Here is a 22,583-nt window from a genome sequence, read left to right as displayed (position 1 = left end):
GCCTAAGGTCCAATTTTTTAAACATATTTTATATGCGTTGGAAAGTCATAAAAACCTTGTATTTTGGATAGGAGATTATTGTGAAATGTAGCCAGTTTCGTAAATTGAAATGGTCCGTTTTTCTTGTTTATATTGATGAAAAATCGATAAAGCTTAGGGGCACATATTGAATTTTTCTCTCCTATTTCATGTGGAGTTTCAAATCATAAAAATAATCTAGGTGAATAAGTCGATAAGATTTTTTATCCTATTCATTGACATTCTATTATGTACCGCGCAGACCACTCCGGCCTTAGATTGAATAAATAATAATAATAATAAACTTTGAAAGACATAGAATCAATTGATTTGCGTATGTTGTACAAACAGATTGATGTTTGAAGTTCGTTTCTTGAGAACGGGCTTGGTGGTCATATTGCTACTGCTTCTGCCTCATACGCAGGAGGTCTTGGGTTCAATCCCAGGTCCGTTCCATTCTTCTACTTTTGTATCTTTCTCTTTGTTTCTCATGTTCTAGCAGTCTTTGAAATTGGAAATGGACTTCCACTCATTTTTCTATGCTATGCCTTCAACTTGACTATTCTAGCTGTAATTGCTAGTATTAGAAATGAACCAAAAATCTTGATAAAAAAAATCTATCAGTTGCTTTCTCCTATCTATCACATTGGAAGCTCGTTAACCAAGACCTCTGCTCAACGAACCTCACCCCAAAAATTCCAACAAATTCCGCACGAACTCGTGGCAAGTGCAGAGGTATATTCGGCTTTCAGTGGGCGAAAGATTGCATCATCATTTTCATCATTTCCTCCCTACATTGACTTGCATTCTGCGTGGCAGGCGCCAGTGTGACCTAACAAATGAGATCACCAGAACTTGTACATTGAAGATGAGTGCTAGTCCCAAGCAAACATCTGTTGGTTCTCTGTGCAAGAACAGCTGATAATGGAGTAGCAACTACGGGCAGTCAATCAAGCTCAAGCTCAAACAGATTGATGTTTGAAGTTCGTTTCTTGTTTTTTAAGTTATCACGATTGAAACATAGTTTACCTACATATTTCAAATAATGTTTATAGTCACATAATTGACGCTCGTCGTTTCAAGCATTCTTATATTGATAATATTCGCAAACTGGCGATTCAATCCTAATAATCGGTACATAATCCAGGAGTAATAGTTTCTTTTTGTTAATGTCATTTGATCGTCTGCTTTCTAATTAAACCCTTTCATATATTACCGCACCAGAAAAATGGAAGTATAAAATCGCACGATTGATGAAAGTGAACACTGTCTTTATTTGCTTGAAATCAACTCCCTTATCAGGGAAAAATGTCAATCGTGGGCGGCCAAGGCCTCACGACAACCGAAAACGTCATGAGCATGGTGAAACTAGGGAAAAGAAAATATAAGGTTTAATGGCAACGGATTGTACCGTTTCGAAATAAGATTCTTATTCAAACGTATCCGTAGACTCAAGATCTACAGCTACTTTTTCGTTACACAAAGCCTCAATATGCGTTCAATTATATACATTACATCTCCTGGGAGATCCACAGATATCGTTGGACAGTTTTTAGATATTCTGGGTAATTCAAACAGCCCTTGAGTTCGGGTCTTGAGATCCGCAGTTGCAAAAAAATCGTTTTTAAGTATTCAAAGCTTTAATATGCATTCATCTAAATGCATTACACCTCCTGAGAGGTCAACAGATATCGTAAGATAGTTTTGAGATATTATGGGTATTCCAAATTGTCCCTGATTTCAAGACTTTCGTCTCTTAGAGTTTCTAAACACATTTAACCATGTGCATTACAGCTCCTGGAAGCTCAATATATATCGTAAGATAGTTTTAAGATATTCTGCATCATCTGAACTTTTCAGAACTAAAGCTGCTTTGAAGGCTCCTTTCGTTGCTGAAAATATATATCATATATCATATCGAATGCATCCAACAATGTGCATTACATCTTTTGTAAGACCAAAAGACAGTTTTGCAAAATTCTGGATTGATCAAATTTTTCTTGAGGTCGGGACTTGCGGTCGACAGTTGTGAATGTATTTTTATGAAAAGCGATACTGAAGGCGGATAACACATGTTTGTAGGATCATAATACTTATGAAATATGTAAAAATAGCCACTGATCTTGATCTTCAGGAATATGTTATGGATATGCAAGTCGAGTCGAATCAAGTACGAGACACTGAAGACGGCCTTACTGTTGAGGTCGAAATACGTATCTGTTAAAGTTACAATCAAGTGGTGGAATTAAAAGGAAAAGCGGGAATTCGTCTTATGATAAGTTAAGACATTCTATTCCAAAACAGTTTTACTACCATTACGGATGTCGTTGAATACATCCCAAGCAGCACAATTCAGGTGAATTTGGTTGCAGCAACTTAAATATGATTTAATCTGGCCATATATGGAATGGTGAAAAAAGCTAGTGTGAGTGCTGTAGATCGGAAATACCGAACTCAAGGACGTTTTGGATGAATTAGAATTTCCCTAAATCATCTGACCATTTCACTCGATCTTCTGGAATATGCTATGGATGTGGTTGAATTCATATCCTAGCTGGTAACGACGCAAGTTCTGAACTCAAGGATGACCCAGGATATTTCAAAACCATCTGACCAAAACCAATGTTTTTTAATCTTCACGAATATGTTATGAACAAAGTTGAATACATATTCAAGCTAGGAATGGCGAAAAAAGCTAGTGTTGGGGCTGCAGATCGCAAGTTTCGGACTCAAGGACAATTTGAACAACCCAGGATTTCTCAAAACCATCTGGTCATATCTCTTGATCTTCAGGAATATGCTATGGACACCACATGAGTGAGTGACATATCCAACCTTGGAGTAACGAATGCAAATAGTGTCGTGGCTGTAGATCGCTCGTTCTGATCTCAAGGACGGTATGGATAACCTAGGATATCCCAAAACTATCTTACCATGTCTCCTGGTATTTTGAAAAATGTTATGAACGTGGTTGAATACATATCCAAGCTTCTAGTGACGAAAAATGCGACTGAAGATCGCAATTTATGAACTCATGGACAGTTTGGATGACCCAGGATATCCCAAAACTATCTTACAAGGTCTCTTGATTTTCACGAATATGTTTTGAACATAGTTGAATACATATCCAAGCTTGGAATGGCGAAAAAAGCTATTATCGCTAGCATGTTAATATCTCAGTTGTGAATAAAATGGTAGTAAAGGAAGGAAGAGAAATCAAATCCTATATTTAAGTCATTATAAATCATAAACTTCTGTGTATGTGTATGTCATCCTCTATCCCTCACCCAGCTGGGAGTGTTGAATAAGTAGAACTGCGAATAATTTGATCAAATCTCATGCTCTGTGATGGTGCCCTTTTTGTTATGAAGACTAGTACTAGAAAAAGGAAACACTTCTGAAGCAAGGAGGTGTCTTCAGAATGTGCAGGGAATGAGGATGTACCAGATGTTCACAACAGGTGCAGCAAAACATTGCAAGGACGCCCTTATTCACACTAACTACTCAGGGAGTAGAAGGCCGAGAAGAGCCACCGCTGCTTTCTAAAGCGTGAACCGGATACCTGGGACTCCCACAATATCCGCGGCAATAGCAGCAAACGATGCCCTGTGCGTATTTAGTTTTTAATTTTGCATAATTGACATGAAATAGAGAATAACTGGAACATGCTCACCAATTGATTTCCTCTGTTTGCGTCTCTTATTTCCCTGCCATCTTCCCTTCCTCTACCATCGCATCGGTTTGAAGCAGCAGTGCTCGACTTCAGTGTGATCCCGGTAAAGTAAAAATCAACAGATACTCCAGTTCAGCACCGGGACGATGAAACGCATGTGATATTCGGGATTTTTTCCTGGTGTCTGGTAGATGAATGTCACGATTGCTGCAAACTTCGGCAGTACTTCCCTGAGCCATATCTATGTTGGTCCAATGTTTTTCAGCGTTCCTCTTTTTCTTCACAATCTTCCGAAACTATTATGCCTTCTTCACTTTCCATGCTTTGACTGAGAACAGTTTGATGCAGGAATAACATTTGGAAGTTCACTCGAAAACGCGTTTGGAAAATATCGGTAGAATTTTTTCATATCAAAAAAATCCTCATTATAATTCATAAACTTCTATATAATAATTACGAATAATTTACTAGCTTCCACATTAGTGCTATTAAGTTTAGAATTCTTATTAGACCTGAGCACCTTTATCCTATAAAACTAGACACTGGTATTACACCGAAGCTAAATGCCATACCGATCAACTTAATTTCAATCAAGCTACAGTGATTTGCATAGTTTTACCATTATTTCGTCGATTATTTTCCCGTGCGTGGCGCGAAAGGCTAAACTTACTCACATTTCTACGCACTCAAGGCCGAAGGGCAGGAAGGCGACTGTGAAATTGCCAGCCACCATTGTGTCTGCGACAAAACGCCGCTCGATAGACGAACGTTTAGCATTTATTATTCCCCAACCCAGAAGTGCATCGGTGACGGGATATAAACGTGTACATTAATAATCGTGCACCACGCGTAGACCGGTTCACTTGTTCAACAAGTTTTCTGCGCGGAATAATGTTTATTCGAGAATATTGAATAATTACATCGGGAAACAACACCCACCAAAGTGATCGGAAGGCGTGAGGCCTGATTTCGAAAAACATGCGACTGCCGCGATAAGAAACTGTTTCTCGTCGTAAACATTGCAGATGCTGATAACGGCTCCACACTACGAAGTTGGGATTTAGGTGATTCATTTGCAATCAAAATCACATGGCTCTGGCTAAATCGTAGTACATATATGATTATGCTGCTTAGAATATTGCGTTTTGACTTTTTCGTAATGATTACGACGTAATCGTAATCTATCGGAAAAAGAGCTGGCAGCCCAAAGTCTATTCAAGTTAACGTTGTTAAATATAATTATTTATGTACATATGTTTATTTACAATATTACGTTGTGTAATATTAAAATTACAGACCCCAGGAGGCTTACTAAAATGCAAAAATAATGGTAATGGCAATGGCCAACGATGCATAAACTTTGTAGCCTCCCGCGGAATGGTAGTGCGAAGCACTTTCTTTCTCCACAAAACTATCCTCGAGGCTACATGGAGGTCACCTAACCAAACAGACTACGTTCTAACCGACGGTGTTCCCGTTACGCTGGAATATGGATACTCTGAAGTAGTGCGTAACGGAGTAAATCCGGTCATATCGCCAGGCTCGGTACAACACTGAAACTGACAATATAACGTCCCTAACCCCGAATCCCAAGGTGTCCGGCGACCCGTGCCGAGGAGATGAATGGCCTGGGGGTGAAACAATTAGCCAGGCAGTTAACGGAGCCTGTGATGCTGGGTAGACACTTTTTCGTGGTGGTTTACGGTGTAAGATTTATCAAACTGTGCTCTAGTTCTTACTATTCTTGTTAATACTTATGAGTGATGGTCGGAAGAGTATGGAACGACTATAATTTGCTTTTAGATGACCCATCTTTTCCTCTCTGGATGGAGTCAATGGAGTAAATTATAAAAACGTAACTCAATCTTAGGCTGGTTTCGAAGCCGACGACATGAATCTTCAAGCTCCAGAGCGCTGATTAGTTAGGAAAGAAGCGGATACGAATTTGGTGGATCTTCTGAACCCTCTGATTGATTGAAGCTCTATGTAAAGGTGAGATTCAGAAATGCCAAAACGCAATGAAATCAGATTTCTGTACAAAAACGAATTCGGAACTCATAAGAAGAAGCAAATATAAGTTTGAACTTCACTACCGATGCATGGCCAACATCAGTATTATATCACTTATTGTTGAGCCGAAACTGATTGAGGGCGCGCCTTTAAGAGTTAATATAAGCCATTTCTCGAAGGGTATAAATAGCGGTACCGTCAACTGGGGGGAAGATGATCATTGAGGTGAAGATGATCATTTGATGTGTCAGTCAAAAGTGCCAATTTTTTTATGAAACGGTAGTCAACAATATTCTCCGTTCAAGTAATGTTACCGCTAGGTAGAAATCCGAGTTTTTCGATTATAATCATGAAAATGTATTTTGTGGAAGAAAGAGAGAGATAGTCATAAATGCCGCTATTTTCGTTTCAAATATTGACTTCGTAGACTTCTTTAAGTAAATTCAACATTCATACAAATAACCTAGTGTATTTTGACTACTAGGTCACAATTATTTTAGTAGAGCTGTCTTGATCAACTTCACCCCAAACCAGATTACTCAAAAAATGTGTGATAATTTAATTTATTTTAATAAATGCGAATGCATTTCAGAAAACTAAAGTTGTTGATTATTGCAACGTATAGCAGTACATGTTTTGAAAATATTTGTTTGGATTTAAAATGTAAACACACATTGTTATTGCATGTTTTGTCTTAAAAATGATCATCTTCCCCCCAGTTGACGGTACCTTAATCTAAAGAGCCTTACATTAAGCTTGATAAAATATATGAAGAAAAAAGACTACTTCATTTCTTCTCAATAGAAATAGAGCAGAAAGACATGCACTAAACAAATGACACGGGTATACTGCAAATGTTCAATGAAATGCACGCAGTGGTTCATCCCGAAAAAAGGAAAAAAACGACGTTGAATTCTTTGAAAACTCGTACTTTCCGCAGTGCAAATATAAAACCCGACCACTACCTCGTTGCAGTATATCTGCGCTCTAAGCTCTCGATAGTGTCGAATTCGAACGACGCGACTGACAATTGGGCGGCTACGAAACGATGATCTTGTCAAAAACTACGCAGCTGAAACAGGCACCTCCAACGGAAAAACAGCAAGGAGCAGCTTCTTCTGAGGATGACGATTTGCCATTGGTAGCTCCGCAACACCGGTGCTCCTGATCCGAGTTACAATTGATTAGACGGTGAATGTGAACAGTTGGTGTGGTAGCTGCATTTTTCTACAAGGGTAAGATTGTTGCGCACGAGAGCGAACGAGCCACAATACAAACGGTTTCGGAACAGACAAAACTTGATTTTCCGGAGGAAAAGCGCCAGTAGGAAAATCGAGACCGTGAAGAAACGGAACAACTGTACCGCGCTAGTAACGCACGAAAGTTTTAAGTGAAGTTGACCGTTCAAGTAAAAGCCCCGTGCAACAGCCTGATATGTGTAGAGACTTCAATAGAAACCTGTCTACAAACGAGCGTGAGATGGTCCCAACACTACCAGGCCAGGGAGCACGCGTGCAAGACATACGTTTCCATCTCCGAATCTCCAGGAAATCCAGGAGAAGATTGGTTGACTAAAATCAAGACACTGCACTCTGTCTTGGGTAATTACCAAGATTTGGCAGGCAGAGTTTCTGCCGTGGATGGTAACATAAATATAAGGTGGATTGTAGCAACTACCATGCAATCACACTGCGCCGCTTACAAGGAGCTTACCCTAATTCTATGACGTTGGCTAGCATCAAGAGAGTTCATGTGGCAGGAAGGATTAATGCATTTTGGAATCTATTCAAGGTCAATCAGTGGGAAATTCTATCATTTTGATTTATATTTCCACTGCTGCGTTGAGGCTAATTACACCATTTTAGCCATTTATCCCATATTAACACTGTCAATAGAACCATCCAATCCACTCATAACTAGTGTGTTATCCGGAGGTCTCATTCATATAGCTTCCAAAAAGGGAGGTTGGGGATGTTTATTTGAATTCATCACAATTTTACAGTTCTAGGGAGACTTGAATAAATTTTAAGTTTTTCCCATACAAATTTCCATATAAACATAAATTGACTTCGCGCCACCCCTAAATGGCCACCGAATTGGCTGAAATTTTGCCAGGACTCCTATATTATCAAAATGATGCTAATAGACATATGGGAGTTGGAATTTTCGAACATTTTTGAAATGTGAACTGCCCTAATGCGCACAAGAAGGCAAGACGCGAACAGAGAAAGGTGGATCGTCTAATCGGCGAACGATCTATAGATGGTTGATGACGTGCAATCATGGTTCGAGCTGAATGGAGACGACTTTTCGGCCTTGGTTTGAATGAATAAAATAATAATTTGCATATTATTGTGAAGAGCTTGTTTGAATTGCATCTTCGTCAGTTCTAAGTGATGTAATGTGGGTATTCTCACCGCGGATGAAGCTTTGCTAGTCTTTTGGATTTCCACGGCAATAATTAGCCAAACATTTCAATGTGTTCAATTAAAAGCCGTTTTTACTCTTGGTACGGAAAGTGAGTATTGAAAAATTAAGAACATCAAAATAGTCAACACGCAAACGACATGGGAATATGGTTTCCATTAACCTTTGATTAGCTTCAAGCTAGTTGTTATTTTTATTTTCCGTTTCGGTTTTGTTCATGGGCATTCAAAGTCAAAGCTGATTAGAATGGAATTTTTCAAAACTAATCTGATGGTTTTCGTAGGCATATATTTGCTTTGAAACATTTGATTTGTAATATGACATTCGTGGAAATAACAACCAAACAAATTATTTACTCTATTCTGCGCGAAATTAACACTTCTTTTCGTATTTTTGTTTAGTCTATATATTGATACACCAACACAAAGTTTCGATTTTATAACATTTCGTGCTGAGCGTGGAATGCTTCCTTGTTTTCGACTCGAAGGTTGAATAAACGAAAATCCCAATAATCCTGAAGTTCAAATCTCTTATCATTATTCAGACGTTCAATTTTAGATAATAATCATGACCCCGACGCAAACCCTTTCTCCTTCCAGGCGTCTAATCGTCTAATCGTCAGTGATTTGTGTGTTAATCCATGAAACTGTCGAAACAAACAATGTGCTGAACTGATAACAAGTGCTATCGCGCGTTGCTGAAAATAAAATTCCATCTAACGAACAGTTTTTAGCACTTCTGGGTTCATGATAATGTGCGACAAATCAAATTCCGATCGATTGTAAATCTAGCACGATCTACATGCTGAATTAGTGAAATTCGCATCTAGGTGAGGTGGTTACCTAAATACTATAAAGAGTGTGAGAATTTGATGATTATCACTGCGGTTGAGCAGATAGATAGGCAGAACACGGTGAGCGGTGATAATAAAATTATGCAAATTTACTTTGTCATCATTCCCGTGTCGCAAATATACCTTAATGAGACAACATCGAGGAAACTAACTGGTCGAAAGCGGTACGAAAAGGCGAGTGTTGTAAATCAGATAAGCCGTCGTTAATCACACTGTTTGCTTCGATGATGATGGATGCACTAAGTGGGTGAGATAAAAACGGAAGCCGCTATTACATATCATTAGGTGGATTATCTCTGCCCATTGCAGGGATGCAATGTATACTTCCTGTATAAATAATCAAAGATAGGGACCTTACGCTTATTACGTAAGCATTTTTTGGAGTTTTCCGACTTCACCTCAATGTAATAAAAATACAAATTATTTTTTGGTTTATAAATTGGAAATAGTCAGGTTTAAGGATCAAGATCTCGATTTCTGTAACAGGAATCAGTTACATTTTTATCTAACACCATTTTTATAGCGGGCTTCATAAGAATGGAGTGGATCATTTGATTGAGAAACTGTATATATCTATTTTTCACAATTTCGAGAAAACAACAGGACTGGTAACAGCAAGCCATTCAGGGTACGGAAGGCTAGCATGCGATAGAATTTCAGAAGACTCCATTTTCCAACTCAGACACAGGGCCGGGGCGGCTGTAGGTCGCTGACAGCAGAGGCTCGACTGTGCTAAGGGGAATACGGGTTGCATTAGGGCTGGCGGAAGATATGCGCCCCGGTTTCAGCTCGGTATAGATGAAAAAAGACAGGCGTGATGAAGCAGCACGGTTGGGACGACACAATGGACGTTGTGCACTATTTCGTTTTTCTATGACATGGGCTGTTCTTTGGGTCATGTTATGCCTGACGTCCATTACGCCTAACGTACTTATGCCTAACGGGGTATTCCCAGACTGTTGTTCGAAATTTTGGTTACATTATCGTTTCTTCGTAGACTAGCGAGTTTTACGAAGTTAACGATAACTGCACCTTTCCACGTTATTATTACTAACCTGTACTCTGGACATGACCCAATATAAACATGAAAAAATTCTGACCCATTTGCGACACCCCTTAATCACTCTTGAATGATCTTAAGCGTTACACAGAGTTTTTCTCGTGCAGATGATCTACAATTTAAAATTGGGTGATCACTATTCCTCACACAGTCTGTGGCTGCTCAAAAAAATGACGTTTAAGTCCCGACTGATAATCCTCTCTGTTTATAACTGTGGAAGTATATGATAAAAATTAAACCACATATGCAGCAGTTGGAGCATGTGTTGCTAGTAAAATTAATAAAAAATAAGTCAATATCATCGTCTAGCCCCAATTTTCTCCTCTGCTTTGACGTACATTCTATACAATTTCTTAAAATAGATTTCAACCTTTGGACGGAAGTTATTTTCTATTTTGGATGTTTCTTCAAAAATCCAATCCTATTTAAGATGTTGACAGCGGCTTTAACCAATTACGCAGTTGAGTTTGACGCATATTAATCATTCAGTTTTCCAATAAAACCTCATCTATACTGAATCGTTCGCAAATTGATCAAAGTTCATTCGCCATAACAACAAAAACAAATTTATACATTGCATCAGGCTCACCGGCATAACATGCCGGTTCAAATAAGTTCGGTGATGTTATTTAAAACTGCACGATGCCGCCTTCAAGCTTCGACATATTTTCGACGTTTGGCTTATCAGCGGAGATTTCCCGCCTTATCACCATCACTTATCAGTTTCACTTTGACCATTTCACTGTGCAGCTCAGTGAATACTCAATCAATCTCCTGATGGTGAATTATCGATGTGTGGCTGAGTTTAATCGTACGAAAGTTTAACGTTTTTCTGTGTTCTCATTTGCAGAAAGTCAGCTGATTGGATGCGCCGCAACCGGCAGAGTTGTTAATTCGGCAGTTGGCGTAGTTGCGCGGATTCTTAATCAACATGACGTCGAAACAAAACGGCGTCGATGAGGCAATTGCCATGTAAGTAGATCGGACTAATTGAGAAAAATAATTTGTTTTAATTGTTTCAATTTCTGCAGGCCACCACAAGTGGTGGGTCCCCGAGTGGGATGCTTGTATAGGATAGTAAAATTCTCAACCGTGTACTGGCGGGCGTTGGTAGTATTTTTGGCTCCCTTCATTGCGGCGGGAGTTTTCACGATAGACACGTCCCCCGCCTACCGATGTATGTACGTGGTGCTGATCATGACGATGTATTGGGTTACGGAGGCGATCCCGCTGCCCATCACATCGATGCTGCCGATGGTGCTGTTCCCACTGCTGGGAGTGCTGGATACCGACAGGACCTGCATGATGTACATGAGGGAGACCATGCTGATGTTCATCGGCGGTATCATCATTGCGCTGGCTGTTGAGTATTGCAATCTGCACAAACGTGTGGCGCTTAAAGTCATCTCCCTGATTGGCTGCAGTCAGAGGAGGCTGAACTTCGGACTGACTGCGGTAACCATGTTCGTGTCGATGTGGATCTCGAACACGGCAGCGGTTGCCATGATGTGTCCAATCATGCAGGCCGTGTTGGAAGAGTTAGAATCGGTAAGTTGATTATTGATCTTTATTATTCATTTCAAAAATATTTGTGAAATTTTGAATGTCCATTGCCCAAGAATAATCGGAAGCACTAGAGGGTATCCTTAACCCTTTTGTTACCGACAAAAAACACCCTTTACGTTACCAACAGGGTACCTGGGTACCCACGGACTTAAAATGATCATAACATTGTCAGTTTTCACCGATTTTGACGATTTTGGTTGCTACGGATGCAGGAACTTACCCGCTATTCGATACATGTTACAGAGAACCGATTCGGATCACCTGTTAACCGGAATTCCGGATTAACTGAGCCAAGCCCCAAAGTATGTGTGAATTGAAGATATATATTCAACCAAATGAAGATTTCTTGCGTGATGACTAATAAACTTCGTTGGAAATTTAAAGAATATAACTTAACTACGTTACAGGACCATTTTATGAATTAATCCTGAACGGGTATTCCGGAAACAGGTTCCCGTCAGGCCTAAAGTGGCCACAAACTCATTCTGAAGAAACCCTGGCAATATGGGTATCAAAATTCATGAAATTGTTTCGGAAGCATGATCCGATAAGTAATTGGACCATAGGATGGATTGACAACGGACCGGTCATCCTAAAACAGGTTCCCGTGGGGCCTAAAGTGGCCACAAACTCATTCTGAAGAAACCCTGGCAATATGGGTATCAAAATTCATGAAATTGTTTCGGAAGCATGATCTGATAAGTAATTGGACCATTGGATGGTTTGACAATGGACCGGTCACCCTGGAACAGGTTCCCGTGGGGCCTAAAGTGGCCACATACTCATTTAGAAGAAACCCTGGCAATATGGGTATCAAAATTCATGAAATTGTATCGGAAGCATGATCCGATAACTAATTGGACCATAGGATGGTTTGACAAAGAAACGGTCATCCTGGAACAGGTTCCTGTGGGGTCTAAAGTGGCCACAAACTCATTCTGAAGAAACTCGGGCAATATGGGTACCAAAATTCATGAAATTGTTTCGGAAGCATGATCTGATAAGTAATTGGATCATTCGATGGTTTGACAACGGACCGGTCATCCTGGAATAGATTCCCGTGAGGCCGAAAGTGGCCACAAACTGATTCTGAAGAAACCCGGGCAATAGGGGGACCAAAAGTCAGGAAATTGTTTTGGAAGCATGGTCTGATAAGTTATTGAATCATTGGGTGGTTTGACAACGGACCGGTCATCCTGGAACAGGTTCCCGTGGGGCCTAAAGTGGCCACAATCTCATTTTGAAGAAACCCTGGCAATGTGGGTATCAAAATTCATGAAATTGTCTCGGAAGCATGATCTGATAAGTAATTGGACCATTGGGTGGTTTGACAACGGACCGGTCATCCTGGAACAGGTTCCCGTGGGGCCTAAAGTGGCCACAATCTCATTTTGAAGAAACCCTGGCAATGTGGGTATCAAAATTCATGAAATTGATCAGGAAGCATGATCTTTTGAGTTATTAGGCCATAAGATGGTTTGATAATGGACCGGTCATTCTCACACAGGTTTCGAGGGGACCCTCATTTAGAAGAAACACTTGCTCTTTTTTTCCCGTTATTTCTTGTCAAAAAGACTTAAAAATTCTTGACAGGTACTCAAAAATGATTTATCATGAACCACAGACGCTGTAAGTATCATTGGTGTTTGCTGAATAATTTACTAAAATAAAAAGAACGACTGAAATTTTCAAAATAAAATATGGATGCAAAATGGGTCAAAACGTGACAAAAGCGGAACGTGATGAAATCAGGTCGAAAATGTGATAAAGTCGGAGGTAGATAAATGCGTTTGTGGCCACTAAAGGCCTTTCGGGAACTTGTTCTAGCATGACTGTTCTGGTTGATATCCATCCTATGGTTTCAACTTTATGAATAACATATTTCAGGAAAAAATCCAAGAATTTTGATACCCATAGGTTTATTTTAAATACCCAGGGTTTATTCTAAATGAGTTTTGGCCCCTGCTGGCCTTCCGGGAACCTGTTCCAGAATGACTCTTCCGGTTGGTATCCATCCTATGGTCTCGACTACATGGACACGTGTTCCCGGAACAATTCCAAGAATTTTGATACCCATATTGCCAGGGATTCTCCCAAATGAATTTATGGTCACTGTAGGCCCTCCGGGAACCTGTTCCAGAATGACCGTTCCGGGTCATATCCAATCTACGGTCTCAAGTACATGGAAAACATGTTTCCGGAACAATTCCAAAAATTTTGATACACATATTGCCAGGGATTCTACCAAATGAATTAATGATCACTTTAGGCCCTTTCCTCCGGGAACCTGTTATAGAATGACCGTTCCGGTTCATATCCATCCTATGGTCTGAACTACATGAATAACATGTCTCCGGAACAATTCCAAAAATTTTGATACCCATATTGCCAGGGTTTATTCTAAATGAGTTTTTGGCCCCTACGGGCCCTCCGGGAACCTGTTATAGAATGACCGTTCCGGTTCATATCCATCCTATGGTCTGAACTACATGAATAACATGTCTCCGGAAAAATTCAAGAATTTTGATACCCATATTGCCAGGTTTCATTCTAAATGAGTTTTTGGCCCCTACGGACCCTCCAGGAACCTGTTCCAAAATGACCGTTCCGGTTCATATCCATCCTATGGTCTCAACTACATGGAAATTATATTTCCGGAACAATTCCAAGAATTTTGATACCCATATTAGACCTGTGCGCCGGTCACATCATCGGCGGCGGCGGCGTGGTGGTCACTTTTGCCCCGGCGGCGGCGGCGTCACGGCGGCGCGCCGTTGACTTTCATCGGCGGCGGCGGCGGCGGCGTGAACCGGCGTGGATGAAAAAATCAATGACTGGAAAAATCAATTTTAATGCGGGTTTTTGGATTCATGCGGTTTTGATTCACACGACAGGAATCGCCCGTATACAAATCAACTTCAGTGGATTAAAATTGCAATATTCTACGTTTGCCGATCATCAAGCAGCACATTCAAAATAGTCAATTGTCGGCGACACTAATCAATACCTGATTTCAAAATGTTATTTATGTTAAAATGTTATGATCAACATAAATAAAAATAAATACTAGCTGAGTAAGACTGGGGATGACCAACCAAATTTAAATTTTTTCCTGAAATTTGGTTAAATATGCCAAAAAAGTTCTTGGTGTAGTCCCTGAAGGAATTTCCGGAGGAAACTAGATTTTTTTTAGGAAATTTCTACAGACATTTCTTAGTAAAGTTCATAAGGAATTCCTTCGTAAAATTCTATGAGAATTCCTACAGAAATTTGTATAGGTGTTCTATCCATTCACGTTCTCTTTGAGAAATTCCTTTAGTAGAGCTTATCCTGCAGTAATTAATTCGGAAATTTATTCAACAATGAACTAATTTCCGATGGAATTCCTGAAAGAGTTTTCCAATGGAATTTCAAAACGATTTCCTGAAGTAATGTCGGATAAAGTTTTTGAAGGCAATCCGGCAACATTTTTGAAGAAATTTCCGAAAAAAATGTGAGAACTGAAGGAATTCTCAAAGAAAAATCAGTAGGAACCCTTCAGGAAAATTTCGAAGAAATCCTCACAGATATTTTTAAAGTCCTAACAGAATTTCAAATAAATTTCCCAATAAATTTTTAAAGGAGCGTTGAATGAATATCTGAAGGGATCCTAAAAAAATCAAAAGAAATGGAGAATGTCGTGAAGAAATTCCTGAGGAAAATGTCCAAAAATTTCATTCTAAATTTACCTATACCTATGATGGTCGTACACTCCGTGTTGTCCGGAGGAAAACCGAATTTAATTTCCTATTCCAGGTTGCTCGTTTTTGGGCCCCCAGTCGCCAGTTACCCTGCACACCGGCTGCACGAGCATCTTTCTCGATTGCGCACAGCCACTGAGTGCGGGGTCTACCCCGGAGCCAACGTCCTCTTCCAGGCTCTTGGAAGGTATTTTGCTGGTCTCTCTTCCAGCAAACACAGTACATGTTCAGCCCACCGCAGTCTGCCATAATTTATCAGCCTGCCTGCCTTTGTCTGCATTTTTATAAACTTGGTACAATCGTGATTCATTCTTTCGTCTGCGCCATTTACTATTCTCCACCGTGTATTTCCTGTAGTATTTCCTGCTCAAACACTGCATCTTTTTGCCAATGTCATTTGGCTGAAAGATGTTTGGCCGAATGTACCATTTTGCCGAACAGACCATTAGACCGAAAGTCATTTGGCCGAAAGGGTCGATTGCCTGAAAGGGTCATTTGGCAGAAATGGTAATTTGGCCGAAAGGGTCGTTCGGGCGAAAGGGTCATTTGGTCAAAAAGGTTGTTTGGCCGAAAGGGTAATTTGGCCAAAGGGTCATTTGGTCAAAGGGTAATTTGGCCAAACGGGTCTTTAGGCCGAAAGGGTTATTTGGCTGATGGGGTCATTTGACCGAAAGGGTCATTTATTGAAAAGGACATTTGGCCGAATAAGATATTTGGCCTAATAGGTCAGTTGGCCGAATAGGTTATTTGAAAAGTGAGAAATTAGGAATGAGAAGAGAGACGTCTCAATTCTCATTCCTTATTTCTTACTTCTTACTGTAAAAAGTGAGAAGCATGAGGTGAGTAGTAAGACGTCTCACTACCCATTTCGCACTAATTACTTTTCACAGTGAGAAATGAGAAATGGGAAGTGAGTCATCTCACGTCCCACTTTCTACAATGAGAAGATATAAATAAAGAGTAAGAAGTGAGACGTCTCACTTTTCTCTTTATTAATGAAAAGTGAGTTGGACGAAGTGGGTAATGAGACATCTAACTATTCATTTCATGCTTCTCATTTTTACAACGATAAGTGGTAAATGAGGAGTGAAAAGGAGACGTCTCAATTCTCACTGTTTACAGGGAACAGTGAGAAATAAAAGTGAGTAGTGAGATGTCTCACTCTTTTCATTTTCTCTTCTCACTGTAGAAATTGAGAAGCGCGAGAGACGTCTCACTGCTCACTTCGCGCTTCTAATTTTCATAGTGAGATGTGAGACGTCTCACTTCTCACTCCTCATTTCTCTTTTCACATTGTGAAAAGTGAATAGTCCGAAGTGGGTAAAGAGACGTCTCACTACTCATTTCACGCTTCCCACTTTTTACAGTGAGAAGTGAGCAATGAGGAATGAGAATTGGACGTCTCTCTTCTCATTCCTAATTTTTCACTTTTCAAATGACCTATTCGGTCAATTCGGTCTTATTCAACCAAATGTCCTTTTCGGCCAAATAACCCTTTCGGTCAAAAAGACCCTTCCGGCCGAATGACTCTTTAGGCCAAATGACCCTTTCGGCAAAATGACCCTTTCGGCCAAATGACCCTTTCGGCCAGATTGGTTTCGGCCTAATGGTTTGTTCGGCCAAGTGGAATTCGGCCAAATGGCTTTCGGCTGAATGGGTTTCGGCCAAACGACCCTTCCCCTTTACAGAGGTAGTTTTGTCAGTGTCTGTAGGTAGCTTCCTAAAGTAACCAAAGAATTTACTGGAGGAATTTTCAAAGGATTATCCGGAAAAAAATCTTCAGAAATTGCCTAAGGTATATTTGAAAGAATCCCTAAGGTAATTTCAGAAAAAATGTCTTGATGCTAAGGAACCCCTAGAGGAAATTAAAAAAAAATCCAAAAAGTATCTTTCGCTGGAATTTCTCAATTAATTTTCGAAGAAATTCTTAAGCAAATTTTCAAAACTTGATGAAATTTCCAAAGTAATTCGTAATTGAATTTCTGTAGGAGTTTTAAGAGAGTTTTTGGAGGAATTCTGAAACAATTTCCTAAGGAACTCCTCAAACATTTTTCGTAGATATTTCAAACAGAGTTTGTGAAGGATTTTCAGAAGGTATATCCGTGTTCCTGAACGAAATCTTGACGGAATGTCCAAAGGAACTTGCGGAGATTTTTTAGAAAATCAGAAGTTCATTCAGGAGTTACTTTGAAAAATCTTTCAGGAGTTTCTTGGATATTCTTTCTGGAACTTGTTCAAGAATTCTTAAGGAAATTTTATCCTAGAACTTTGCAAGGTATACCAAAAGAGTCCTTAGAAGAATTTTGAAATTTTCGGATAATAGTTGAGATACGATTTTCCCAAGGTTTTCCTTAACAAATTTCTGAAAGAATGCGTGGATGAATTTCCGAACTAATTCCTGAGGGAAATTCCAAGGAATATCCGAAAAAAATCCGAAAGACTTTCTGGAATTCGTTTCCGGATGAGTTTTTGTAGGACTCCCAGAGGCAAATTCCGAGGGAAACTGCTAATCGATTTCTTAGAAACATTCCAAAGGAATTCCTGGATTTATCTAGGAATTATTTCAGACATACCAGAAGGCATTTCCTCTGAAATTCTGTTAGGAATTTATTCATAAATTCCTTCAAAAATACATTCAGACATTCCTTTATGGATTTCTCTGGAAATTCCTTTAGGGATTCTTTGGGGAAGTCTTTTAGAAATACCTCCAAAACTTTTTTAGCAGTTCCAACGGAAATTATTTTTGAAAATCAATTCAGGCTTTCTTGTATAAATGCCTTCGAAAATTAATTTGGAAACTCCTACACTAGGGGTGGCTCAAAAAACACTTTTCAAATTTTTGATGGGCCGCCCTCTTATTCGGTTCTATTTGATGCCCTGATGCTCTGGACAAAATTTCCAGCCAAATCGGTCAACGTTTGGGCGGTGCTAAAATCCTTGGAAGTTTATATGGTAAATGATATATGGTAAAATGTATGCAGAAACATCGAAAAACAGTGATTTGCAGTTGGACGGCACAATTTACGATCAAGAAGTATGATACGGCCCATAAAAAAAATGAAAAAAGTTTCTCCCATACTAATTTGAGCCACCCTATAGCCACCCTATAGTTCTTTTGGAATTTCTTTCCAAAAATCCTTTGAAAAATAATAAGAGAATGAAATAGTTTTCGATGTAGTTACTAATTGAATTTTCGAAAGAGTAAAATAAAAATATAAGCATTAAACACTGAAAAATTACCAAGGTATTACTAAAAGAATTTCGGAATGAACTCGTGAAAGCATTTTAGGAGGAATTCCTGCAGGAAGTTCTGGAAGGATTCCCGAAGAATGTTTTAAAGAAATTTCTGGTAGAAGTTTCGAAGAAGTTCATTGAAAAGTTCTAAGAAATCTTCTATGTAATGTCTAGAAGAAATAATTTAAGGAATTCATGGAATAATTACCAAAAAAAAAATAATAGGAGAAATTTCCGAAGTAATTCTCAAAAAAAAAATCCGAAGGCATTGCTTAAAAAAAGTGTTTGTTGATTTCGAAGAAATTCAGTATAGAATTTCTAGAGGAATTCCTTAAGGAGTCTTGGAACGAATTTCTAGCTAGCGTAAATTATGTTCTGAAGAATTTCGTAATGTAAATTCTGAAGGAAATTTCGGAGAAAAAAGAATTTCTAAAGTCACGTACAGGTTTAGGTGCTCGACTGAATGCCAAAGGCTTGGCTTAGAAGAATTCCAAAGATCAGTTAAACATTGTATGTGTTATTCTACTTGGTACAAGAAATCCACTAGATGAAGCCTAATGCAAACTCATAAACTTATCAACCAACATATTTATTAATCCAGACAATGTATTTCACCACACTGACTTAGAGACATCATTTCGTAAGGTAGAGTTGAAATTGAATTCTGACGATTTCCACCTTTTCACCATTTATGAACTATCATAAGACGAGATTAGTACTATTCCAATAAACTCCACCACGTTGTATTGCTTTATAGATACGTATTTCGTCTTCAACTGTAAGGCCATCTTTAGTTTGTACTTTACTCGACTCGACTTAGGTTAATTGATTTTTTTTATTGCGATTAGTCATCGGCGTGGCAAAATTAAGATCGGCGGCGCGCCGACCCAAAATTGTCGGCGGCGGCGGCGTGAGTAAAACCACCGGCGGCGGCGGTATATGGCGCGGCGGCGCAGCAGGGTCTAACCCATATTACCAAAGTTTATTCTAAATGAGTTTTTGGCCACTACGGGCCTTTCGGGCCCTCCGGGAACCTGTTCCAGAATGACCGTTCCGGTTCATATCCATCTTATGGTCTCAACTACATGGAAAACATGTTCCCGGAACAATTCCTAGAATTTTGATACCCATATTGCCAGGGTTTCTTCTAAATGAGTTTGTGGCCACTACGGGCCCCTGGTAACCTGTTCCAGAATGACCGTTCCGGTTCATATCCATCCTATGGTTTCAACTATATGAATAACATGTTCCCGAAACAATTTCAAGAATTTTGATACCCATATTGCCAGGAATGAATTTGCGGCCACTATAGGGCCCACGGGAACCTATTCCGGGATGTCCGTTCCGAGTCCATATGATCACGTGGTCCTAATACGTTGGGAAGTCATAACCCTCGAATTTTCTGCGAAACTGGTAGCTCAGGGTACAAGAAATCATCATTTGGATTCTATAAGATCAACTTCTCCATTTTTGAGACATGGTCTAGCAAATCCGGAACTCCGGTAACCAGGTAATCCGGATCGGTCCTATGTGACATGGAACGGATAGAGGATGAATTTCTTAATTCATAGCAAACGAGTCGTCCAAATCGGTTGAAAACTGACGAAGTTATGGTCATACCAAAACGTGGGTACCCGGTACCCTGTCGGTACGTTACTAGGCAAAAATATTCAGAAGCGTGTTATACACCGTCGAAGGTTTTGAGCGCAGGCATAATGCAACGAGGTAGTGGTCGGATTCAATATTCGCACTGCGGTAGATGCGGACGTTCGTGATGTCGAAAAATAATTTACCGTCGATTAGAACGTGGTCAATTTTGTTTTCCGTTTCTTGGTTAGTTGATCTCAATGTGGCCTTGTGGATTTTCTTGCTGGGGAAGAAAGTGCTTCGAACTACCACTCCACGTGAGGCTGCAAAGTTTATGCATCGTTGACCGTTCTCATTCGATACGGTATGCAGACTGTCCGGTCCGATTAGTGATAAATTTATGTCATTTATAGAAAAAATCACTCTTATAAAGTAATTTAGAATAATGTCCGGTTCGATCACCGGTTTGTATATTTCCTACTTTGGTGATTGAAGGAATGATCCATACATGGATCTTGATACCTTATAATGCGCATAGTATATCATGTCACTGGTTATAGACAGGAATATGGTGCGGCACGAAACTCTTTGCTTGCAGCACGCGATGTTAGGAGCAAGCCCGTTCAGATCGAGAGAGGCGAGTAAGTGAGAAACGTGTTCGGGGCTCTCAAAGAGTCATGCACAGAGCAGCACTCTAACTGCACTTTTTCGGTTCTGCTTTGGCATGATTTTCGAGATCTAAACGGTGATTATTACACGCTTAGGTATTCTATAGAAAGATGGTTGATTGGCGTATTCTTTGTTCGATGTTTCGCGATATGAATTAATAAAATAAGGAAATAAGAGAATATGTAGTTTGTTCATATGATTTCTTAAAATGCATTTCAATCACTTTTCAATTCTTACGTCTATGCCATGGATATATGTAAATTGATTTTAAATATTTATTTACATTGAAAATATTTCAAAATATTCTAAAGGAAACGCGTCTTTTAACTTTCCAAGAATCTCTGCATGTGAATAATAATTAAAATAAATCAATATGTTTACGCTGAAGTCCAAAACCCAAAAACTACGTGAAAATTGCTTCAATGAGAATTTGAATATATGTATGTATATGGAACCACTTTAATTCCAAAATTCGCGTATAAAAATTTGCTTGTAAAGCAACCCCAATGTATTTTATAATTATTCAGCAGGGTTTCCTCATATGGATCCGCTATTTCATCATTGATCATTTTGACGGTTACTATAATGCTACTGTGCGAAAAAAAAATCGTAGAGAAAATAATCTACTGTCAATAAAAACACTTTTTTTTTCAGATGGAATAGATTTTTAACTATTTCAGATATACTTTTTTTATCGATGGTCAATGTAAATTGATTTTTTTATTACATTTTCCAAACGCGTGGCTTGTTTATGTAGGATGGAAAATATTGTCAAAAAATAAAAATAACTGTAGCAACCAATTTTCAATTATACATCACGCTACAAGGATTCCAGGTAAAAAAAATGGAGGAGGGTTGATTGGCCGAAACCCATTCGAACGAAAGCCATTTGGCCGAATGCCACTAGGCCGATAGTTTAGCCGAACAGACCATTAGGCTGAAAGTCATTTGGCCCACTGGGTCATTTGGCCGAAATGGTCGTTTGGCCGAAATGGTCGTTTAGTCGAAAGGGTCATTAGGCCGAAAGGATCACCCACTGGGTCATTTGGCCGAAAGGGTAATTTGACCAAAAGGGTCGTTTAGGTGAAAGGGTCGTTTGGCCGAAAAGGTCGTTTGGCCGAAAAGGTTATTTGGCCGAAAGGGTCATTTGAAAGAAAAGGGTCATTTGGTCGAAAAAGACGTTAGGCCGAATAAGTCATTTGGTCGAATTGGTCATTTGAAAAGTGAGAAACTAGGAGTAAGAAGAGAGACGCCTCACTTCTCACTCTTCATTTATCACTTCTCGCTATGAAAAATGAAGAGCGCGAAGTGAGTTGTGAGACGTCTCACTACGTACTTCGCACTTCTCACTGTTTTACAGAAAGAAGTGAGAAATGAGGAGTGCGAAGTGAGACGTCTCACTTCTCACTCCTCATTTCTCACTTCTCACTGTTGAAAAAGAGGAGCGTGAAGTGTGTAGAGAGGCGTCTCACTACTCACTTCGCCCTTCTCACTCACATTAGGAATGAGAAATGAGACGTCTCACTTCTCACTCCCCATTTCTCACTTCTCACTGTGAAAAGTGAGTAGTGCGAAGTGGGTAGTGAGACGTCTCACTTTTACATTGAGAAGAGAAAAATGAAAAGTGAGAAGTGAAACGTCTCACTTCTCATTCCTTATCTCTCACTTTTCAAATTACCTATTCGGCCAAGTGACCTATTCGGCCGAATGTCCTATGCGGCCAAATGACTCTTTCGGTCGAATTAC

The 22,583-nt window shown here is 39.5% G+C and overlaps 1 protein-coding gene across 4 annotated transcripts in view; it reads left to right on the top strand.

Moving 5' to 3' along the window:
* Positions 1 to 22,583, top strand: part of LOC134211102 (protein I'm not dead yet-like) — a 79,300-nt gene that overhangs the window by 38,857 nt on the left and 17,860 nt on the right. For all 4 annotated transcript variants that reach the window (XM_062687718.1, XM_062687715.1, XM_062687717.1 and 1 more), the window contains exons 2-3: positions 10,892 to 11,013; positions 11,073 to 11,589. In XM_062687718.1, the coding sequence (XP_062543702.1) occupies positions 10,973 to 11,013; positions 11,073 to 11,589 (558 nt within the window). In that variant the 5' untranslated portion in view covers positions 10,892 to 10,972. The remainder of the gene's footprint in view (positions 1 to 10,891; positions 11,014 to 11,072; positions 11,590 to 22,583) is intronic.

This window comes from Armigeres subalbatus, chromosome 2 (assembly GCF_024139115.2).
Source record: "Armigeres subalbatus isolate Guangzhou_Male chromosome 2, GZ_Asu_2, whole genome shotgun sequence".
NCBI classification, from domain to species: domain Eukaryota; kingdom Metazoa; phylum Arthropoda; class Insecta; order Diptera; family Culicidae; genus Armigeres; species Armigeres subalbatus.
This window is presented reverse-complemented; position numbering and strand designations above follow the sequence as displayed.